Source organism: Tachypleus tridentatus, chromosome 10, assembly GCF_004210375.1.
Source record: "Tachypleus tridentatus isolate NWPU-2018 chromosome 10, ASM421037v1, whole genome shotgun sequence".
NCBI classification, from domain to species: Eukaryota; Metazoa; Arthropoda; class Merostomata; order Xiphosura; family Limulidae; genus Tachypleus; species Tachypleus tridentatus.
The window spans coordinates 156,636,142-156,658,739 of NC_134834.1; the positions used below are offsets into that span (position 1 = coordinate 156,636,142).

At 34.1% G+C, this 22,598-nt stretch overlaps 1 protein-coding gene across 1 annotated transcript in view; it reads right to left on the reverse strand.

The window, feature by feature from the left end:
• Nucleotides 1-215: 215 nt before the first annotated feature.
• Nucleotides 216-22,598, reverse strand: part of LOC143230713 (regulator of G-protein signaling 3-like) — a 73,574-nt gene continuing 51,191 nt past the window's right edge. Inside the window, exons 3-6 of the mRNA XM_076464743.1 lie at nt 10,099-10,184; nt 5,394-5,530; nt 3,599-3,762; nt 216-3,338 (exon numbers count right to left, since the gene is read on the reverse strand). Coding sequence (XP_076320858.1) covers nt 3,168-3,338; nt 3,599-3,762; nt 5,394-5,530; nt 10,099-10,184 — 558 coding nt within the window. The 3' untranslated portion in view covers nt 216-3,167. The remainder of the gene's footprint in view (nt 3,339-3,598; nt 3,763-5,393; nt 5,531-10,098; nt 10,185-22,598) is intronic.

The following is a 22,598-nucleotide window of genomic DNA, read 5'->3' on the forward strand; positions in this document are numbered from 1 at the left end:
AGCATGTTCAGTGACAGGGATTCGAACATGCGACCCTTAGATTGCCCCAGAGAGGACAGACTCAAGACTGGGAAAAACGAATTTTCTGGCTCGAGATAATTCATTAATTTATTTACGATCTCAAGCTTGCTTATAAAACCAACATGATATGTTATAAAATTCAGTTAAATTTCACACAACAACTGGAGTAAAATATACAGCAAAGGTACACAGTATACTTACAATAATTTTTATTTACACATAAATAACTCCCTTGATTTATTATTTATACAGCATTTTAATTATTATATTCTGATACAAGACAAGGACCTCAGTAAATATGTAATAAATCATAGTTATACGTAAATTCAGACTTCACTGAAATTAAATTGATCTTTACAGCCATACACATAAAACTGTTGTTAAAACATTATATCTACTTTTATCTTGTAGGACACAATATACAGTTTAATTGATTCTAAAATAAAGTATATTATTTGCAAGTTTATGAACAATGTGTTCTAGTCTTGTGTTAACAGATTCTACTACTGAAATATCCATAGTTAACATTTTGGTCTTTATTCTAGAACGAAAACAATTCGTTAATTTAAACTTCATGTAAAAGGATTCGTGAATTATTATTTATAATAAAAATCGTTCACATTTAGTTTCGTTATTTCAGTAAGTAACTATCATTTCTCACTTTAATAACAAAACTTTAAACAAAAAGTTTAAACTAGTTTGTTTTATGAATTTCGCGCAAGGCTACACGAAGGTTATCTGTGTCAGCCGTCCTTTTAGCAGCGTAAGACTAGAGGGAAGGTAGTTAGTCATCACCACCTCTTGGGCTACTCTTTTACTGATGAATAGTGGCATTGGCCATCAAACGCCCCCAGGGCTAAACAGGCGAGAATGTTTTCATGCAACAGGGATTCGAACCTACGATCCTCAAATTACAAGCCCAGCACCCCTAACCACGTAGCTGTGTCGGGCCAATACTATGGTGTTCTTATTAATAATTAAATACAAATAGTAGTATTGGTAGTATTTGCTTTCTTTTTTTTTCTGCGTCCTTGTTTGGAAAACTTCCCGTTCTGTATGTTGGAAAGACTTATTGGTAAGTATTTATTGGAAAACAAAATCTAAAAGATATGGCTCAAGAAATGCAAGTATGTCGGGAATAAGAAAACACTATTAAACCACCATTAAGTATGCTACTTATACGATGTCAAATAACATTTTATTAAATTTGTGCTTTCTGTTCTCCATAAGCTATGATATTTTTAAAATTTCAAAATCATGTCATTATCATATGATTCAATATTTACAATTCAATCTTAAAAGTTGTAAATTTGTAATCTATTAAATACAGTTCATATAAGCCTGTTTTGAACTTCAAACTACAGTGAAGTATGTTTTATTAATGTTATTATTATAGTTTCCCAGGTGAGTAAGTTGTAAGGTTATAAATGATGATGTCAACGTTCTCTCGATGGGTCAGCTGTAACTTTATTAATGTTATTGCAGTTCTCCAATGGATCAAGGGTCAAACGTAAGTTTATTAATTACGTTATAATTTATACGGTCGGTCACTTGCATCTTTACCAACTTACAACGCTAATATTTGATTCCTCATGGTGTGGCTTTGTGACAAAACAATCAACATTATACTTACTATAACAAACAATATTGTTCAGTTACAGTTAATCAGAAAGTTATACAATGGGCTATTTGTGCTGTGTTGTCAACAAGTATAGGAACCTAGTTTTTAGGGTTATAAGTCCGCAGACTTGCCGCAATGCCACTGTGTGTGTGTGTGGAGGGGTCAATAAATGATACATTTTTAAATGTTTGTGTTACTAACAGAGACTGCTTAACATAACTTACACATGCACAAGACTGTAATTTGCTTCCTTTAGTCGCCGAGGATTTATATAGAGAAGAAATGTTAATGCGTACAATTCTGTAGAAATAGGACCCGTGCAACTTAAGGGATACACGATATATTAGACTTTCCAGTTGCATGGTACAAGTCAACCAAACTAACTAAATTAGAGAAAAACTAAATCTTTAAACTAGCGTACTTTTACATTTGTAATATATAAAATTAGTCTCATGAGTGACTTTCTTAGAAGATGACATGTAGCTTAAAAACTGAACGTTATTGGTTAGCAGTCGATTCTAGTCACGTACTTCGTCCTCTAAATATTCAAAATCTCTTACTGAGCACTGTTGGTAATGAGCTTTTATTGCTGAATTAATTAATTAAACCTTATGTAAGTTCACGCCTTTTTTTCTGATTTGGATTTGATAAAAAATTTATATAGGATCAAGAAACAGATATTTTAAATTATTACCGATATTTTAACAGACTTGATAAACATTCTTACAAGAAATGATAGTGAACATCATAAAGAAAGTTGAACCAAGCACAATTTTTAAATGCTATAATTTCCACCGGATAGTTAAGTGTAATAAATAAGGAATGTACAGTATCTAAAGCGTTTAGAATCCTATACTGTTACACATAGGTTGTAGCAGTTCCAACACTGACTATAGCGAATTCAGCAATTCTGTATATCAAATACTCTCACAGGGATTACAGACATCCACCACTACCACACCTCGTTTTCAACATATCCAATATATCCAAACATTGATTTCAATGAAACTACTATCGTCACATATTTAACACTAAGCTCTTATTAGTCACGTGTTCCTACTTCCTGTGAGACGGGTTTTACATTTCTTCTCGCTCTCCTTCCAAATAATCCTCGTAGCTACCGACACCACGACTGTCAGGATACTGGAATAAACTTGAGCTGAACGCTATGGGTAACACGAAGGTGTTTCATCTACCCATAATATCTTAATTAAATTTATTTTCTGCTACTTATCTTCCCAACTAATATTTGTTGACACAAAATCCAAACCATAAGCTCGATTTTTTTTTTCAAAACGTAAATGTTATCCAGCAACGTGTAAAGAAACCAACGTCTGTGACACTTTCTTCAGATAAAATATTAATGAGCATATAGACTTCTGACATGAATTACTTCGTTTTGTGTTTCCCGTTATTCTAACCTTGGACCAGCAAGAACTGTTAAAGTATTCATCTGCTTCCTGCTATATTCTAACCATGAACCAGCAAGGTTTTTTTTTTCAAGTGTTCAGAACACGTAGCATTCTCATCTGGAGCCTTGGAGTAGCTCTAAGTAAAGTTCTGACTGGAAAAACCGCAGGTAAGCATCACGTTCCATCAATCCTTGGACCTTCTTCTGAGCCTGATCGAAGGAATGGTGATCAGGCTTGGAAAGACTGTTCATAATAGTCGTTCTTGTAGTAGAATCAAGGTTGACCTAAAGCAAAGACACCTGATTAGTTATAAACACAATATATATTTTACTGCTTGATTAGAAATTATTTAATGTAAAATAGATCACAATTAATACTTTCACTTCCACCATTTTAACTGTTATAAGTCAACAGAAGTTGGTTGTTACAAAGTACACAATAATACTGATGCTTCTAATTAGTGTTACTTGAATTTCCCTCGACTAATTTTATTTAAGTGTTAAAGGGTAAATCTTAAAAGTCGACCTTGTTTCACGATTCTTACTTCTTTCGGTGCTTGTACTGCAATAAAATCATTATACATTTTTCTTGCTTTGGATTGCAATTTGTTTGTTCTGGTTTTCTTGAAATCCTCGCAGGCCAGCCAAAATTCGATGTTTTCTTCACTGAATTCTCTGGACAAGAAGGCCCTGAAGAGCGCGGATCCGTCTAAAACAGTAAGAAATACTAGTCATTTAAAATTTTGTCTCTCTACTCACGAGCACCCGCATTTGTCTCCCTTGTAAATTAAGTATACATGTATTATCTTATAAACTTAACAATGTAGTTAAACTAAATACGTTCAATAATTTTAGCTGTTGATTTATATTGGCCTTTAAGCACACATAATATACTTAGTCTGTTCCCTTACAATGTAAAAGTTGATCCTTTACATATATGTTCTTCCTCACCCGAAAATATTTCTGTAGGCGCCCATACTTGTACTGTCATAACACAGACTAATCTAACCCTAGCTATCAGAAAATAATCAAGTATCACATAAAACAGAAATTATAATGAAATCATATAATAATGTGACGAAAATTTATAAGGACGAAGTGCCAACATGACAATTATTGATGGAAAAGGATCGTAATGTTGGGAAACACAAGTAATTCATTGGTATTCATAATGGTGAAAAATACGTACAGTAAAAAGGACAATAAATCATATAAAAGTAAACCTTAGCACCTTTGATAGGCGGCCCTGTCTTCATTAGGGGCTGTTTGGTCCTTCGGAGTATTTTTGTATATGTACGGTATCACTTGTGATTATTAAAGTAAATCTAAAATATCAGTACGTGACAGTTTTAGCGATAAACTGCTACAAAAATTTGTTGTCATTTAACAGATTCATTACGGACAATTTTCGCCTCACAATATAGTGTTTTTCTTACAAGTTTTTCAAACTAGATTAGGCCCGTGTGTATTTTTATTAACTTAATTGAATTTATATGGATGCGATGCGAATTAAACAAAAGCAAGCCTGTTCATTGGATATTATATTTTTGAAATAAATTATAATTAGTCTACGTAAAGTGTTTGTAAAACGGAAAAAATACTGCTCAGATGTACATGCATTTTGAAAGTTAAATTATTTCTACGTATGAAAGCATAAAGAACTGGATATTAACTCTAGTTCCCTGTGGTACAAACAGACGTTTCCAATTAACCCTGGACAGGTACCAGTTCATAAAGGGTTAACTTTCAGCTACCCTTTACAGCCGGGTAAACATCTATTCTCAAGTCGGCTGGTATAGGTATTAAAACTTTAATTAAAATAAAGTACAGAACAACGTTTCGACATTCTTAGGCCACCTTCGGGTTAACTTTTATTTTTATTCAAGTTTTAATACTCAAACAAGCCGTCTTGAGAATACATTTTTACTTCAAGTGGGCTTCTCGTCATCACGAGGCGAGTAGACTGTCTCAAGGACTATAAACACGCGAAGACTATGAGCAGATAAGCTTCCAGCCCGTGACTGTTCAATTACTAGTGCTAAAAAGTATTAACTACTAAAGCCACACCGTCTCACACAAATAAATAACGTGTAAAACATAGATACTTGGATGTAAGATTTTCACATACTTTCTTTCCAATACAAGTTGAAGCGTGATGAACTCTTTTCAATTTATTGGTTTCAAGAAAACGAGCCCGTTACGCACCATTAGAAGAAAACAAATATGCTTTGTTATAATAAAAGTCTGCGTGTGTTATCATCTTTATCTTATCACTTCAGCCTCTAATGAAATATCAAACAGACAGAAAAATTCCCAACAAATATAATATTTCGGACTTACATTTACTCGCCATGAGTTCCTGAAAAGATTCAGACCACTTCTCTGCTTCCTCAGGCGAGGGTCTTACTGTAGACTGAATGGAACTGTCGGTGTGTCTCCGACGGAGGAAACCAAGCTTGAGTTTCATGTCCTGTGCTCTGAAGAAAATGATAAAATAAAACAGGTAAGAGGTGAGAAAAAAGCTAAAATTGAGAATAGACGTTCAAGAATTAGAGATAACATCAAATAGTTAAATGACAGAAAATTAATATTCGCTACATTATGGGATTTTTCCAAACACCCGATTTTAGGATTTACGGTATCAGCCTAGGCCTACCTGTAAACCGAGGAAGTTGTAAACAACATTCTGGTTGCCAACGGTAGTCAACCAAAAGACGAAATCACACTCATGGAAACTAACAGTTTACTTTCTTTTATATATAACACAGACGAATATAAGCCTCTATTAAGGTTATTTCTGGAAACGATGAGTTGGAAAATAAATTTAATTAGAGTTTTTAATAGTATCTTTAGAGCGGTTCCATGAAATGCATGTATAAGTAAAGCGTAAGAATTTACTATCGTTACTTAGTTCGAGATGAGTGGGTATAACTGATGAAGTCTCATTAAATTAGAGACTGTAATTAATGCCTTTTTTAGATACGTGTTTAAATAAAATTACTACAGAAATAATTATTTTCTTTTAAATATACTTTAAACACGATTCTCGTTTATTCTCGTCTATTACTAGCTATATACTACTCTCAAGAGGTAATTCTATACCCTGGTTCGCTTTCTCCCTTTATTACGCTTAGGAAATCTTCCCATATTTTTCCTTGTTTTATCTTTCATCATCATCATTACTCAGTATCGGCGCCATTGTGGAGGACCTTGCCCTTCCAGTTTCAGATTAATTGATATAAATAGATCAATGCCAAATACAAATAAAAACTAAAATTAAATTAATTTTAAGCTAAACAGAATGATGATAATTACGATAATAAGTAGCTCCGACGAAAACGCTCCCCAGCGGCACAGAAGGATATCTGGGGATTTATATCAATAGAAACTGGGTTTCGGTATTTGTGAGGGGTATAGCCCGATGTGTAACTTTGTGATTAAGAACAGACGTATGCCTCAAAAATAATTCTAATAACAATAATCCGGAAAATTACATTCATGTGAATGTCTGATAAAAAACACGTTGTCATGATTAATTATTAAATGAACAGTGACGTGTATCGTCATGATTAATTATTAAATGCACGGTGACGTGTAATAGTAGTGATCACCTGTTTTAGATACACTACATCCAGCTCACATTCTACCGTCTGGACTATCATCACTTCATGTGAAGGCAGTGTGAGACCGACCTGTAGCACTATAATTATTTGATTAGTGAAAAACTAAGTATTTCTGATTGGTAATTTAATAGAACCCTCGGTGAGTCAGCGGTAAGTCTGAAGGCTTATTACGCTAAAAATCGGGTTTATATACTCATGGTGGCCACAGAACAGATAACCCATTGTGTAGCTTTGTGCTTATCAATAAACGAAAAAGTTATAAGTTTTACAAGTTACATAAAACTTTTAAACAAGGAAAGTAAGTTAGGGAATGGCCATCATCAATCATTCGAAAAGAATGTAAACAAGATAGTAGGGATGGCATTTACATCATCTCTTCATAATGGTACAGGCACACGGTGTAGTAGAATGTTAATAGACAAAATGAGAATAAATCAACCTCAATTGTGATTGAATAGTTAGTTGTATTGACAAATGTTAATTCTGACTTCTTCGATACAAATCAGTATGTTGGTCCCCATGGTGCTTTACATACTGATTTGTACTGACAATCAATGGATAAGCGACACTAAACTCAACATTACATTCAATCAAGTACTTGTATTAAAGAAGACATGCTCTGACAGTGAGAACTATGACCGTCACATTAATTCTTTGAAACAGACTTTGACTGAAAAAGGTTATAAACAAAACTATATCACCCAACAACTTGACAAAGTGAATCTGCCTTGAAACAATTACCTAAAACCAATTCCTCTCGTGTTCAATTGGTTGTTACCTATCACAAAAAAAAGGGCACGGCATGGCCAGGTGGGTTAAGGCGTTCGACTCGTAATCTAAGGGTCGCGGGTTCGAATCCCGGTCGCACCAAACATGTTCGCCCTTTCAGCCGTGGGGCATTATAATATTACGATCAATCCCACTATTTGTTGGTAAAAGAGTAGCCCAAGATTTGGCAGTGGGTGGTGATGACTAGCTGCCGTCTCTCTAGGCTTACACTGCTAAATTAGGGACGACTAGCGCAGGTAACCCTCCAGTAGCTTTGCGCGAAATTCAAACAAACAAAATCACCAGAAACTAAAAACCTTCCTTGGATACTAAACAAATATTTTTACTTCCTTCAACTTAATGATAGGATAAAATCATTTTTACAGAAACTCCTGTAAGAAAAAATAAAACTTTGCATTCACACTTAGCTGACGCTAAAGTCAACTTTAAGTCGACATCAGGTAGAAGTCATCCTTGCAATAGCAAACGATGCCAAACCAGTAAATTCATGCAAGAAACGTACAATTTGAAAAAAAAAACACCAAAAACAGTTCAAAATCACTAAACCCATAACTTGCTCTACTTAATCTAATGTCGACAATGTAACGTCCTATAGGCAGGGCAAACCAAAACGGGAATATTTTAATAATCACAAATTATCAATCAAAACAAACAAAGAATTTCCGGTGAAAAACATTTCAATATACCTGGACACTGTATAAGTCATTAAAGTGACAAGTACAAATACATATTTTGCATCTGACTCAAACAGGGAAATTAAAGCTTACTGGATAATTTTATTAAATACCGTAATGCCAAATGGCATCAATCTAGAACCCAAGATTAGTAAGCTTTGTAAGTTTCTAAAAATATTTTAAAAAGCAAACTCACAATTATTTACATTATTAGGAAATTCCATACTTTAGTTTCTCTATATTGATAAGATTTACTGCGTCATGTGATCATTTTCTCTAGTTCCTACCCTTTTGGTCATTATTTTTATCTTTATGATTAACATTTCTTAAAACTATTATCACGTTCCCTACAGCAGTAAGTCTTCGGATTTACAGCACTAAAAATAGCGATTCGATTTCCTTGTGTGAATACAGCATGTGGCTTTGCTTTAACAAAACAAACACAAACTATTATCACGCTGATGTTTCTTATGTACTCTACACACCTCTTTAGCACAAATTAAATCTGGCTTCAACAATTCTATGTTATGACAGGCTAATTTTTAAGGCTAACTCATTTGATCATTTGATTTACGTGACCTTGACACCAGTGCCTATATACAGCCTATGTTTGGTTATTTGTTTATAAACAGTTTATTTGTCGTCCAATTGACATGAAACATTATGTAGATGTGTGTTAGTATAATATTTATAATATACCACACTTTCATTATCCTGATCATGATTTTGTAAGTTATGAGGAAAAAACTACTCACGACGCAGAGGGTACAAACACTTTCTGTCGTAACTGTACTTCATTACATCCATTATATATAACCATTCATTCTCTCGAAGATGAGCAGTGAACTATTCGAAAGCGCTCGAGTTTTGAGTCTCGTAAGAAAACCATTATCGTTTATCTATTATTGATTGATAATTCCTGGACTTCAGCTGTTTAAACGAACACTAAATTTCTGTAGGAAAGCTAACTGCAAGGGGTAATTAACAACAACATCGTTTACACTATATTTGTAATTTTTTAAAGTTCACTACCAGTTATTAATAATACTTATAAAAGCAGATGTACCGTTTCAAACTACATCACCTCAGTGAAATTTGATGACATCATTGTTTTGGTTTTTGAGTTATCATGTAATAAAAAGGAAGTAGAAGAAAGAAGAACAAGAAATTCAAACTTCTTACTATGATATTTACAGACATTCACAGAGCTTGTGACTTAGTCATTATATAGGTATTGTTAGAAAAGGAAACACTGTAGTTTTGTAAAGTTCTGATGGCCTTTTGAGGAAATATTTAAAATACCATTTCGATGAATGATTCAATTCATTCTTACTGAAAGGCAGTTCTGCTCCCTGCCTATTGGAATTGATAAGTCAAGTAAAATGGTAAAAACTAGGGTATTCGGTAACTCGTAATTATTTGATTGGTAGAAATAAAAGAGGTATCTACGATTGGTAAATTATACAGATAGGTAAGTCGAGTAGAATAATAAAGAATAGGATATTCGTAATTAGAGCATTTCACTAAATCCAGCTTCACTTCAATAGTCGAAATTCATTACTGCTCAAGGGTCTGCAAGAAATTTACGTTTGAAAAAGTATTTTTAGATAACTATTGCATTTTCGTAACGGATGAATATGTTTCAGTCCAAGAGCTGTACACCATTATCATAAAACTTTATATTACTTCACAAGTAGATGTAACAAAACATTTTTTTTTTGCAATTTGTATCCTGATTGATATTTATGAAGTCATCTCTCGTTATTTTGAATATATAAACCAGAATGACAGAATCTCAGACTTTTTACATGATTTTCAGTGATTTCAGAAATGACTATTTCTTTAAAATTATCGTATCTAAAAGAGAGCACAACTTATCAGTTTTTTTTTCTATTTATATTGTTTTTCTCTATTAATTATATGGTTTGTAGTTTTGTTCATTGGCAGTGATTTGCTTACAAAGATTTCCGATGTTTCTTTTTCTCTTCGCCTTCTTCAGCTTCACCGGTCATCATAGAGTTTGTAGATTTGGTCTCGGTGGTGTGCTACACAAAAAAGAAAAACACCATGGAACGAGCAGTATGTAACAAACTAACCGAGATCAGTCACATATGAAAGTTGAATTATAGAACAACTGAAATACACCTATATTTTTTTACCGCTTTCAAAATCGGTGTTTCAATAATATAAAATATTATATGTTGACAGATCACTATCTATCAGAAAACACACTGAAAATATTCCAAATGAATAATCCTTCCTGTTTCACGACACTGTAATGTTATTATACGGTGAAGACTGCTAGACGTGAAAGATAATACCAGGTTTACTCTGTAAGTTAAAAATATTATTGAGTTAACAAGTACACAGCGTGAGTGGAAATACATAAGCAATGTTGTGACATTTGAACAGGTGTGTACAAAAGCAGCTTTCCCTTTTCATCTTCTTTGACAGACATATTATATTCAACTAACATTTTCTCCGCATGCAACTTTTTGTGTAAGGATAGGAATTAAGAAATATAAAAGTGTTATTTCTGTTAGACGCTAATTATTTCCCAATGCTTTTTTCTGTTCTAAACCTTTGAAATTGGTCCAGCATTTTCCAAGTTCATGAAGGTGCAAGCTGACAAACACGCACATATACACGCTATATTGATGATGAAAGATTTAATAATAGGAATTATTAACTTCTATTTTTAACTTAATTTAGTATCAGTAACGATCTTCTGACAACTCCTACTGATGTTTCGTAACTCACAGTGTTTAGGTGGACACGTAATCTCTGCGTTCCCCGGTAGAACAACGATAAATCTACGGACGTACAACGCTGAAATCTGAGATTCGACTCTCCGCGTTGAACTCAGAAGATAGCCTAATGTGGCTTTGTTTTATATAAAACACACGCATGCAATGTTTGTTCGATATCTAATGATCATTTAGTATTTCGTACATTATTGTGCAAATCATGTATTGTTTATAGTAGTTATTTATAGACTCAAATTGGTCCCAGTTGAAGTGAACAATATAACAAATAAGTTTGTTCTTTTATTCATTGGGATGCCGTTAATCTAAAATGATTGTGTAACATACAAAACTATATGAAGACGTCAGTGCTTTACTACCTCTTTAACACAAAATGCTTAACGTTTCCCCAGTAGTTTGTCAAGAAGGTAAAACCTCACTAACCACACCACGTCTTTACCCTAAGTACTCGCTTGTCTTGTCCGTTAGTGATAGCTCAGATCCCACTTTTACTTCCAGCTCCAGGAAATAATTTTCCAAGAATAGACCTACATATAATTCCCAACTCATGTGAATGTCTTTCCAACCCATTAGCCGAGCTTCCTCAAAACACGAACTTTAATTAGAAACGTCGAGAAAAGCCACGTTCAAGCAACTCGTGGAATACAAGATCCTGCTGGAAGGTGACGTCACCAATACAATGTGGGAGCTTTGTTCAACATCGTTGGCATGACAACAGTCTAAGGTGAGAAGGTGAGAAGCCCAAAGATTTGATTCGTCCAAAAATGACTGATTCATAAAAGCACTAAAAACAAAAACTATATATGCAAATACATTATGTCATGAAATATGTGAAATCAAACAACAAAAGCTGTAAAATAAAACATGAACATTGTCGTAACTTATATATATATATGTTTGTTATTTAAATCAGAGTATTCAAATATTCTTGCATATAATATTAATTATAAAGCTTCTCTGGTGTAGCCATTTAAAACGGTTGGCTTTGGAAATTTTTATATCAAAGTTTTTTTACGGTTCTTATTTCTAGAACCAGTTTTAAATAATACGTGGGTATTGGTTTGATATCTTATAAAGTATACAAGAAATGTAGGTTAAGCGCTAAGTCCACTTTCACCAAACATTTATTATTTTTCATTAACAAAATGTTTTAATCGGACTAACCTGAGACGAACGTGGAAATCAACATTTCAAACGTTTTAGTGTTACCATAGTATTTCAATGTCAGATTTGTTCATACTAAATAATCCACAATACTATGATATTAGTACTGTACTTCTCGCATTTTAAAAGTCATCTTTTGATATCTAAATCAGCTTTTTCAATATCGCTCAGACTAAATATTCCTTAGTATTAAACCGTTCGCATTTTATATTATATTATTCTCATGATCGGCTCTACTAATACTGCTCAGGATATGTAATTCTTAATAAACATGAAATTTGTAATGTTATTTTCTAAAATTGAAATCACCAAAATCAATACTCATCAGAACTCATTACGTATCTTATACGACGTTGAAAAATAGATGTATTATGAAAAACAGGAGATCTAACTTTTAGTATCAAGCCACATAAGTATTTGTTCGTTCAATAAATTTTAGTGCAAGAAAGAATGCACAATTCCAGTAATAAAAGAGAAATAGCTCGATTAAGGGTGACATGACGCTTAAGTTACCTAGATAACGCTTGAGTTACCTAGATAACGCTTCGCTACTGTTCTCTCTAATTTTCGTTATAGAAACTTGCTTGGTTTTAAGAATTCATTCGACTAAAATTGTTAGTTGTACGACAGATAGTTCACTCATTTTTAGATCTATCAGACAGCATCTGCTGTGTTGTAATAAAAATAATGATGAAAGCGCATGCTCAGTTTGAACTCAAGAGATACTTACTGAGAGTTTTCAACATCAAAGCTTTGCCGCTACTGGAATACACCCAAAATCCAAAACCTACAACCCTCAGAGCAATGTGCAATTTTAAGATATGTTTATTTTTAACTTAGATCGTTATGTATACCACTCCAAGGTTGTTTCTAGTTGTCACACAAATCTCATGCCAATCAGTCCTAACTCACTCTTTGATTTTCAAAAGCACTATATATATATAATAAAAGGAATAGTTTCAAACTATTATATTATTCCCATTAATTGTTAGTAGGCGGTCAAGATCAGCACTGTTTATAATAATAAACTTAATATGACGAAATTTCAACTTTTTTAAAAAATAAATTCATTGCACTTTCCTGTCTTAATCGTCATAATCCAGAGGTCATGACAGAGAATGGCTTTAGTAATAGCACTCAAAAGCATTATGAATATTTCATCTATCGGACAAAATCCACACGCAGATCAAAAACTAGTCAGCAATCATGGAAATTCGATTAAGGTTCCTTATATCTATAATTTATTTACTCCTACTGCCTTTCACTAGTGTATAAAGGAAGAAGAGTTAATGTGTTGAGAAACATCTATAGATAAAAATGTGCATGATTTAGCTTTTAGAGTCAATATATGAGAAGCTAGATATGAAAATGAATTAGTAGATTTATAGATTAATTTTATATAATACAGCCTCACTTACTTTTGTGTAGGTATCACAATACAGCCGTGTTTTAATGACTTGCTATAGCTTGTTTGATTTGTTCTGAATTTCGCGAAAGCTACATAAAGGCTATCTGCTCTAGCCGCCCCTAATTTAGTGGTAAAAGATTAGAGGGAAGGCAACTAGTCATTACTACACATAGCAAACTCTTGAACTACTTTTTATTACCAATATTCGAATGTTGGAATTGATCGTGACATAATAACGCCACCAGGGCGAGCATGTTTGATAATGTCAGCGCCCTAACCACCTGACCTTCATCACATTTCATTGATACTCAAGTCAAGTTCGTTAAGAAACAAAATCTGAAAGTATAAGAATGCAGAAAAGCAACTCTTTCTAGAAATCAACTCACACAAAGCCTTTTATTCTCCACACAAATGTCATCATAGAGTTTTGTTTGACACACGTGCTGTTTTTACCATATATTATACATGATTGGCACACGTGCTGTCTTTACCAGATATTTGTAACAGGTAAAAAGGTTCCGCCTGTCAGACAGGAAGCTGAATCAGTAAACTGATGAAAAGCTACAGACCCTACAGAGATAGCGAAAGCACCTAATCCCATTTGAAAGCCTTTCATTTACGTGGTGGAAGTGATACGTTCATTTACACAGCCTTTATTCACATATCAGAAACATCTTAAATTGTTTGAAATGGTCTTCAGCTCGATTGCTATACCTTTTTTTTTTAATAGCAGTTCATGAATTCTGCGTGAATCTAAATAAAACAGAACGCCGTTTATTAGTCGTGGTATAACATTAGCAATTCTGTTACTATAATCTTCTTTGAACAAGCATCAGAGCTATGAACATTTTTATAGGTTCATTAGAATAACGCGTCTTCTTTTATTTTTGCAATATATATATTTCAATTGGACTTTTAAAAACTTCTGTTTGCCTTATGAAAGGCTTGATTAAAATTATTTTATAGAATACGTATTGATAAAAAAATTTAAGGTTTTTACCGACTGTTGTACAGTTTGAAGTGTGCTTGTATAAACGTCATAAAATGGAAATAATTCAATGATAAAGGAGATTTGTAGGTTGTGTGTGTGTAATTTAAATATAGCACTTTTCTGATGCATGTAACAAATAAGTTGTCAAACATAAACTGGGGTTGTAAGTGGTTTTTCACCTTCCATACCGAGAAATAAATAAATCGCTCTCCGCACTTGGGGGCCGTGGTGCATTATAAGAGTGAGTCACATCCCACTGTCTGGTCTATCAGAAGTAGTCTACAAGTTGGCTAACTGCCTTCCCTCTAGGCTATTACTTCAGAGGTAGGGATGGCAAGTGCATACAGCCCTCGCTGTGGGCGACATACAACACATGTGGCTATGATGACGTAATAAGGCTTTAATATTCCGTTTTATAGCTTTGAGCAACTTACAGCTGACATAAGCTGAAGAGAAAACGTCACTAAGCTCACACAAACTTACAGTTATGTATAACAATGCATAATAAAATCAACACCAATACATGTATAAACTATAGGCTGCACTGCAGTACCTTGTGTCTACCCAATCACTAGTTTAATACAGAAGCGATAATTAGTTTACGAGCATGATCACATGGATAATATTGCTATGGTAACGCCCACAGTTTCTGATGATAGATAATGGTAGCATCAAGGTAAGCGAAATAGCACAACAAAATTGACACCAATAATAATGTTGCTGATAAAAAAAACAGCATCAGTAATAATGGGAAATGCTTTGTTACTTTAAAACCAAAAACATGAAATCTAACAGATTTTTTCCAGAATTGAGAAACTACAGAAACCTTTTTAAATGTTTTTTACTAATATTAGTCCCTCTCCAGTGGCACAACAGTATGTCTGGGGACTTAGAACGCTAGAAACAAGGTTTGATACCCGTGGTGGGCATAGCACAGATAGCTCTTGGTTTAGCTTTGTGCTTAACTTCAAATAATCATTAATATTGGCGCCATTTTCCCAGGATACATCACTGGTTCACCACTTGGCTATTCTATTCGTGAAAAGGGATTATTACGACAATGCCTGAGAAAATTTAAATAAAATATGTTACAGAATATATGTACGTTCTGCAGCTATTACTTTTAGACATAAGTACATGGTACACAGTATACTGAGTATATATGAATGGATGTTATTACATAAAAGTTACTGCAGAATATAAAATAAATGTTAAAAGCTATCCTTCTTATTACCAGTGAGAGTGTAAAATTTCATAAATCGTAATTACATTATACCTCCTACTTCCCTAATACACGACCCTTAAATGATTGATTGTTTTGAATCTCGCCCAAAGCTACATGAAGGCTATCTACGCTAGTCGTCCCTAATTTAGCAGTGTAAGACTAGAGGGAAAGCAGCTAATCATTACCACCCATCTCCAACTTTTAGGCTACTCTTTTACCAAAGAATAGTGGGATTTATCGTTACTTTATAGCGCCTCCAAGACTGTAAGGGCAAATATGTTTGGTGTGACGGGAATTCAACCCCGCGCCTTCAGATTGCGAGTCGAGCGCCTTAGCCATCTGGCCATGTTGAGCCACCCCTTAAATAAAATCAGTTTTACGGGTTTTAAGTCATATTCTAGTTACAGTAGTTACAAATCAGTGAAAATAATAATGACTTAAACAAGGTACGCTCCAAGGCGGAGTGTTTGCAGGCATCTAAAATAATTCTAGCTGGACTAAGTCATATTACATGTGAAGTATTTGCCAGTCAATTAGAGTAGCAAAGTACACCGACTTTTGTGCTCCCAAAATTTGAAAATAAAGACGTTTTTGTGAAGATAGTTACAATAAAACTGCTATGTTTGTCGGTGAAATTGAACGCCTAAAGGAAAAAGTTAGTAATCAAGGCACAGTTCTTTGCGATTACCTAAATACAACAAGAAATATTTTTTGTTCATCGAAATGTGGAAGAAGATAAACATTATGAAACAGGATCGATTAAGTTAATATATAAAGCTATTGCTCTTAACTGATTATGAAAAATACACATTTCCTCATATATGCTAGTGTTTAATGACCATATTTTGCCCCCTCTCTTTGAGTCTGAGATGTAGTGAAAGATGTGACTGTGCGCACAAAAGAAAATCGCATCCCCGAATCATCAGACAGAAGGTGCTTTTTTTTGAGTTATGAACAAAAATTTAATGAAATAACATTGAAGTGTCAAATAAATATTTTGCTTTTATAAAGACGAGTTTCCGATTTGGAGAATGCAGAAAGAACTAAGAAGCTGGTATGATCAAAAAGTTATACCCATAAATTCAACTTGAAGAATATGCAAAGTGAGTTGGTCTAATTAAGCTGCAGCGAAACTGCAACATAGGGCACTAAAAAAGTGTACTAGAAGGTCATTATCACTACTTCCAGTCGTACGAGTGGAATTTAATACACGTTAACTTTGAGACCACCAACATTGAAGACTAGAATATAAAAACAAAGTAAAGTTCATTTCACCATGTTAATTTGTTGAATGTTTTGGTTGTTAACCATAGCAGAATTATTATTATTGACTAAGCGTCATATATTTTAGCAGTAAACATTTTTTTCCGAAAATACCTGATTTGGAAGTTACATTTTAATATAATTCTAAAAATCACAAAATATGTGTACGATTCCATATCTTAATATAAGAATGTATGTCTATTTTAGCACATGTAGCATATGTTATCCACCCTGGGAAAGACATTACCTCCGGTTTGTATTCAGATTTGATCAATTCCGTTTTTTTAATGTTCATTTTAAGTATGTTTATTTTTTATGTACAGCTGTGCAACGACGTAATTCGCAAAACATATTCTGTGAAATACTGAAATAACAAAAGTCATGGAGACAAATTGTACTCAGTTACAGGGCAGAAAATATGTGAACAAATAATTACACTCTAGTATTACCGATTTTCTAATAATGAGCGGAGTTGAGTTTTCTTTTCTTAAAAGTTTCTTTGATTTGTTTAGAGTTGTAGATTGAGGTTTTTTGGGCTTAGTTTATTCTGAGGTGATTCATTTTGGCTTTTTTGTAGTAGCTGACTCATAGTCACACAAAACAAATAATTGAATAGTGTTTTCCGTGATTGACTGGGTCGATTGAATAGTCTACAATTTTAGAATCATTCTATCCCGCTCCTGTTCAATTAAAAAAAAACTCACCCACAATCGTGAACTTTAAGGCCCACCACCTGACACATTCTATATTCCAAGGAAGCCGTGCAAACTGTTACTTTGAGTGGAAGCCATAAAAGAGTAGCTTGGAAAGGCAATGGTTATTTTCCAGACGAGACTTGGCAACAGTGCTACACGGCTGATCTCTACACTGGACTAAACAGCCAGACAAAGTCCTAGAAGGTAATCTACATCAATAAGAATTGCCGGTCAGATGGACTCAGTATGAACATCCGTGAACGAATGATAAGGCTCAAGATTGAGAAGATCTATGTTAACTTTACAGTTCACTAACTGGACAGTTCGATAAGACTTTCCCTGGGATCACCAAAACTGGTATCAACCCAGTGAATGTTTGCACTTGTCACAAATAAAGTCAAGGTTCAAACATGCCTTTACCATGGCAATTGGGTTCATGCCTGGAGAACCAGAAAAGAAAAATGACCAGTTTGTCATAGTAACGGTTCACATGCAGTACGGGACACAGACTATATTGTACTTCTGTTGATGCAAATTTAGTGCGAGACCATAAAACGAAACTGAACTGGACCTACTCAGTTGTTTGACGTACCAGTTGGCCAGAATTTGTCCAGATTTATAATAATACTTAGTAACGTAATGGCAGGATTGCGATGAGATACCTTAAAAGAGCACCATAGAACGTATTTTGGAAAACACGTTATTGTCTTAACTTACTGTGCGACGTCAGCGAACTTGACCTTATAATGATTGAGGATTGGGAAACAAAATCCAATAACATTATTTGACGGTTGTAAACACTGAGGGTGAAATGGTGAACTCGTTACTGAGTAATTATAATTATAAGACTGAAATATTTTATTATGGATCCTTTTCTTGTTTGGAAAAATCAGGGTCTCAAAGTCGAGCTCTCTTTGACTGGATAACATTACTATAAAAATCAGATTAAGCGTATCTTGGTGTTTAACGTTTCGGAATAAGGATCTGTGAATCTTCATTCGCATCCTGTTTGTGTAAAAAAACAAAACAAAAGCACTGCACAGTTTGGGGCCATATATACGTTAAAATTGTGTCGGTCAAAAGTAATAATTTGGTCAAATAATAGTAGCCCCAGTGTTTGCGGAGGGTGCCTTCCCTCTAGTTTAGCAGTTCAAAATTAAAGACGGATAGCGCAAATAATCGTTAAATAATTTTGACCGAAAATCCTAAACAAACAAACGTTACGAACCACTCCTGTAATAATAATTGCAGAACTATTAACTTATTGTAAATAAGATTGTAATATGTATATATATACACATAGATAGATACATGTTTTAAATTGTATTTTTACCAAATAATATATTTCTCTCAGCAGTTAAAAGTATTTATAAAGATCCACACTAAGTATTTGGTTGTAAGTTCATCTAGCAAGGTTTAACTTTAAAATATAATTTCAGAGGAAATAAATGCAAGATATGTGTAGTTAAAGGCGAACCCTTTATAAAGCAGATTAACACTTGTACTTACAAATATAAGCACCGATGTCATGCAGTTAAGGAATTCTCTTTGAAACTGAGTGGTTTTCTTCCTTATCTGTGACGCCACGCTGTCTTCAGTGTTAACATTGATGAGACAAGGGCAGACAGGATTTGATACACGCACATGTACAACCAGTTTTGTTCTGTCTTTACTCAGTACATGGTCTCGACTTCACGTTGGTTGGTAGGCAAAAGAACGTCACGCGTATGACGTCTGTATATGAAGCCCCATCGCTCTCTCGATTACATCAGATGAACTTTTCACACAAAAAAAAATTCATTCGTAAACGTTTTCAAGACTAAGTGTTATTTTCTGAGTCCAGGCCAATATATATAACATTGAGCTTAAAGATTCTGTAAAAATATTTGATTTTGCATCTTCCACAGAATAACATGAAATGCTTAGCACTCGAGTGGTTTAGTTATGTACACAAGGCGATTTGCTCGTTCAACACGCGGGAAGACATGATATCCAAATGCCGACTCCTTGTGTTTCTCCCTAAGGGTACGTGCAAGGTTTAGTGACTATCTGTCCATGAGGTCTCCAGTTATAAGCAGACTTTTGTACAGTAATGATTTTGATAGTTTTAACTACATTTTTTCACGTATATTTCGAAATGTGTACAGATGATGGCTGAAAGAAAAGAGCGCTTATACAACTAACTTTGTTTCTCCGCTAAAACTGGTCTATTTATTTTATTCTTTCGTAAATTATAAAACTTCAGTAAATTTTTGTTTGCTTTAATATTGAGAGGAAACGTATTGTGGCATACACGTTAGCTTTAATATTTTATACAAGTAAGGAAAAAAGCGCCTTTTTTTTACTGCGACATAAATATTCAAAAAACCTCGCAAGTAAAATAAAGCATTATTTGTTTAATTTTTCATCCTAGAATGATTCCCCGGGGTACAGCGGTAAATTTATGCACTTACAATGTTAAAATTCATGGTTCAATACCTGGTGGTGAGAATACAGCAAATAGCTTAATGTGACTTTGGTCTGAAACAAACAAAACATTCCAGACTGGAGTGTTTTGTATCATTTCAGTATTCCTTTTAAATTGGTGTTCAGGAATTATGATGCTAAAAATGTTTACTCATAGCCTCTTCAACCTTTGATATAACGGTTACTAAAATTCTCTTAGACCAGTTGGAACCGAAAATAATTCCTTAAGACAAAATTTACTTAATTTATAAAAATATTTTTGACACACTGTATGCATATAGATACAATGTTATTAAGACTTTTCCTCAGTAGCGAGGTTAATTCTTTACCCATTAATGTACACAATCCATGATAGAACAACAGAAACTAGATGTGTGATCTGGATTATAATGCTTGATAAAAAGAACAAACATATTAATGGACAAACCCCAAATTAAATAACGAGGTTAAACTTTTATATCTAAAAAAACAAGAAAAGTTGTATTATTGCCATTCATAATTTTTAACTACTGACCATTCATGTTTAGGTACCGCGTTTTTAGATCGTTGGAGACCTGGAAGGGTCAGGTACATTTCGAACTCTTTACTACTGACCATCCATGATTAGATACTGGGTCCTTGAGGACCTAGAAGGGTTAGATACATTTTTCGACATCTGTCTCTGTTAACTACTGACTGGAGGTTTTGAATTTCGCGCAAGGCTGCCCGACGCCTATCTGCACCAGCCATCTCTAATATAGCAATGAAAGACTAAAGGAAAAGAAGCTAGTCATCACTACCCACCACCAACTCTTGGACAACTCTTTTATCAACGAACAGTGACATCGACTGTGACTTTATAACGCACCCATGGCTGAAAGAATGAGCATGTTTAGTGGGACGGGGATACGAGCCTGCGACCTTCAGACTGCAGAGGAAGGGGAGGCAATCTGTAAACATCGTTCTACTATCCATCATAATGGATTTAATGTCACTCTTTTAATGCAGCCACAGCTTAAAGTGTGGGAATATTTCGTGGTATAGCTCAGATTTGAAACATACTTAGTAGTTCTCACTTCCAAAATCTAGTACAAGGCTAATCCTCACCCAACCGTATTTAAGAGATTAGCGTTAAAAGTTCTTTGTTTATTGAATGTCACAAACAGCCACTTGAGGACTATCTGTGCAAGTGATTCTACCTTTAAAGTGAGAAACTAGAGAGAAGACAGCTACTTTAAACCACTCACCGCTAACTCTTTTACTTTCTAATCAAATAGTTGGATGTGACCATCACTCTTATAGCTTAACAATACTCAAGGACAAATGTGCATAGGTAGCGAGTCCACAAACTCCCTTTACTTTAATACCACCTGCCCTCCTCATGTCTCATTAGTAAGCTGATAGGCTTTACAAGTCGAAAATCGATCCGTGGGGTTGACAAAAAGCATAGAGTTCAATGTAGTGCTTTGTATTTATCAAGAACAGCAGTGAGTCTGCGGACTTATACCGTTTGGAATCAGGTTTCCATACCAGTGACTGGCAGCGCAAAGATAGCCCTTTGTGTGGCTTTGTGCTCAGTAACAAACAAGAACAAATACTTAATAAAAGACAAATGCTTTAACCGTTTTACGGACAAAATGCACTTCTTTAGTTTGAACATTATTAAAATATAACCCATACTGTCGTGTTTGCAATGTTAAACAGTATTATTAGACCAAAAATGACACTTAAGAAACAAAGAAATAATATATATATGCGCTATAGTATACTACTTAAGAACAAAAATTAAAGCTTAGTATAATGCTGAATGACAATTTAAAATTATCTTGATAATATTAATTACTTCTGTGTCGCCAACAATGTCAACGTGAGAAGGATTATAGGGGTCTGGTAAAAACTATTGATACAGCACGCACCCTCACTTTTCTTTTTTAATTAATGAAAAACAAGGAAAAAACTTTATTACAGGTTTAAAGCTTTAGAAATGATAAACAACTTAACAGAGTTTGACATAACTTTTTGCTATTCTGTAACTCTGATAAGAGAAATGTATATTGTTCCACTGAACTTGAGAAATGAGCATATTTTATATTCATTAATCCAAAACGATTTGTGTGTTTGTTTTTGAATTTCGTGCAAAGCTGAGCAAATCGAAGGAAGGGATGACTATCTGTTCTAAAGCACGAGGCGTAATAAACCATTCGTGGTTATGTTACCTTCAAGAAGGGCTGTCATCAGTCCGAGAGCGTCATGTATAATAAACCTTGTCATCTGCACGAAAGTTTGGTAAATAATAAATCTTTTGAGGTTTTGTGAGTTCTGAGAAATGATTGCCATCAGTTCGAAAGCTTGGTATATAATAAACATTTTAAGGTTCTATAAACCATAAACCCTGGAGAAGGATTACCATTAATCTGAAAGCTTGGCACATAATAAACCTTTTGAAGTTCTGTAAACTCTGGCAAATGTTTATCATCAGTCCGAAAATTTAGTAAATAATCAT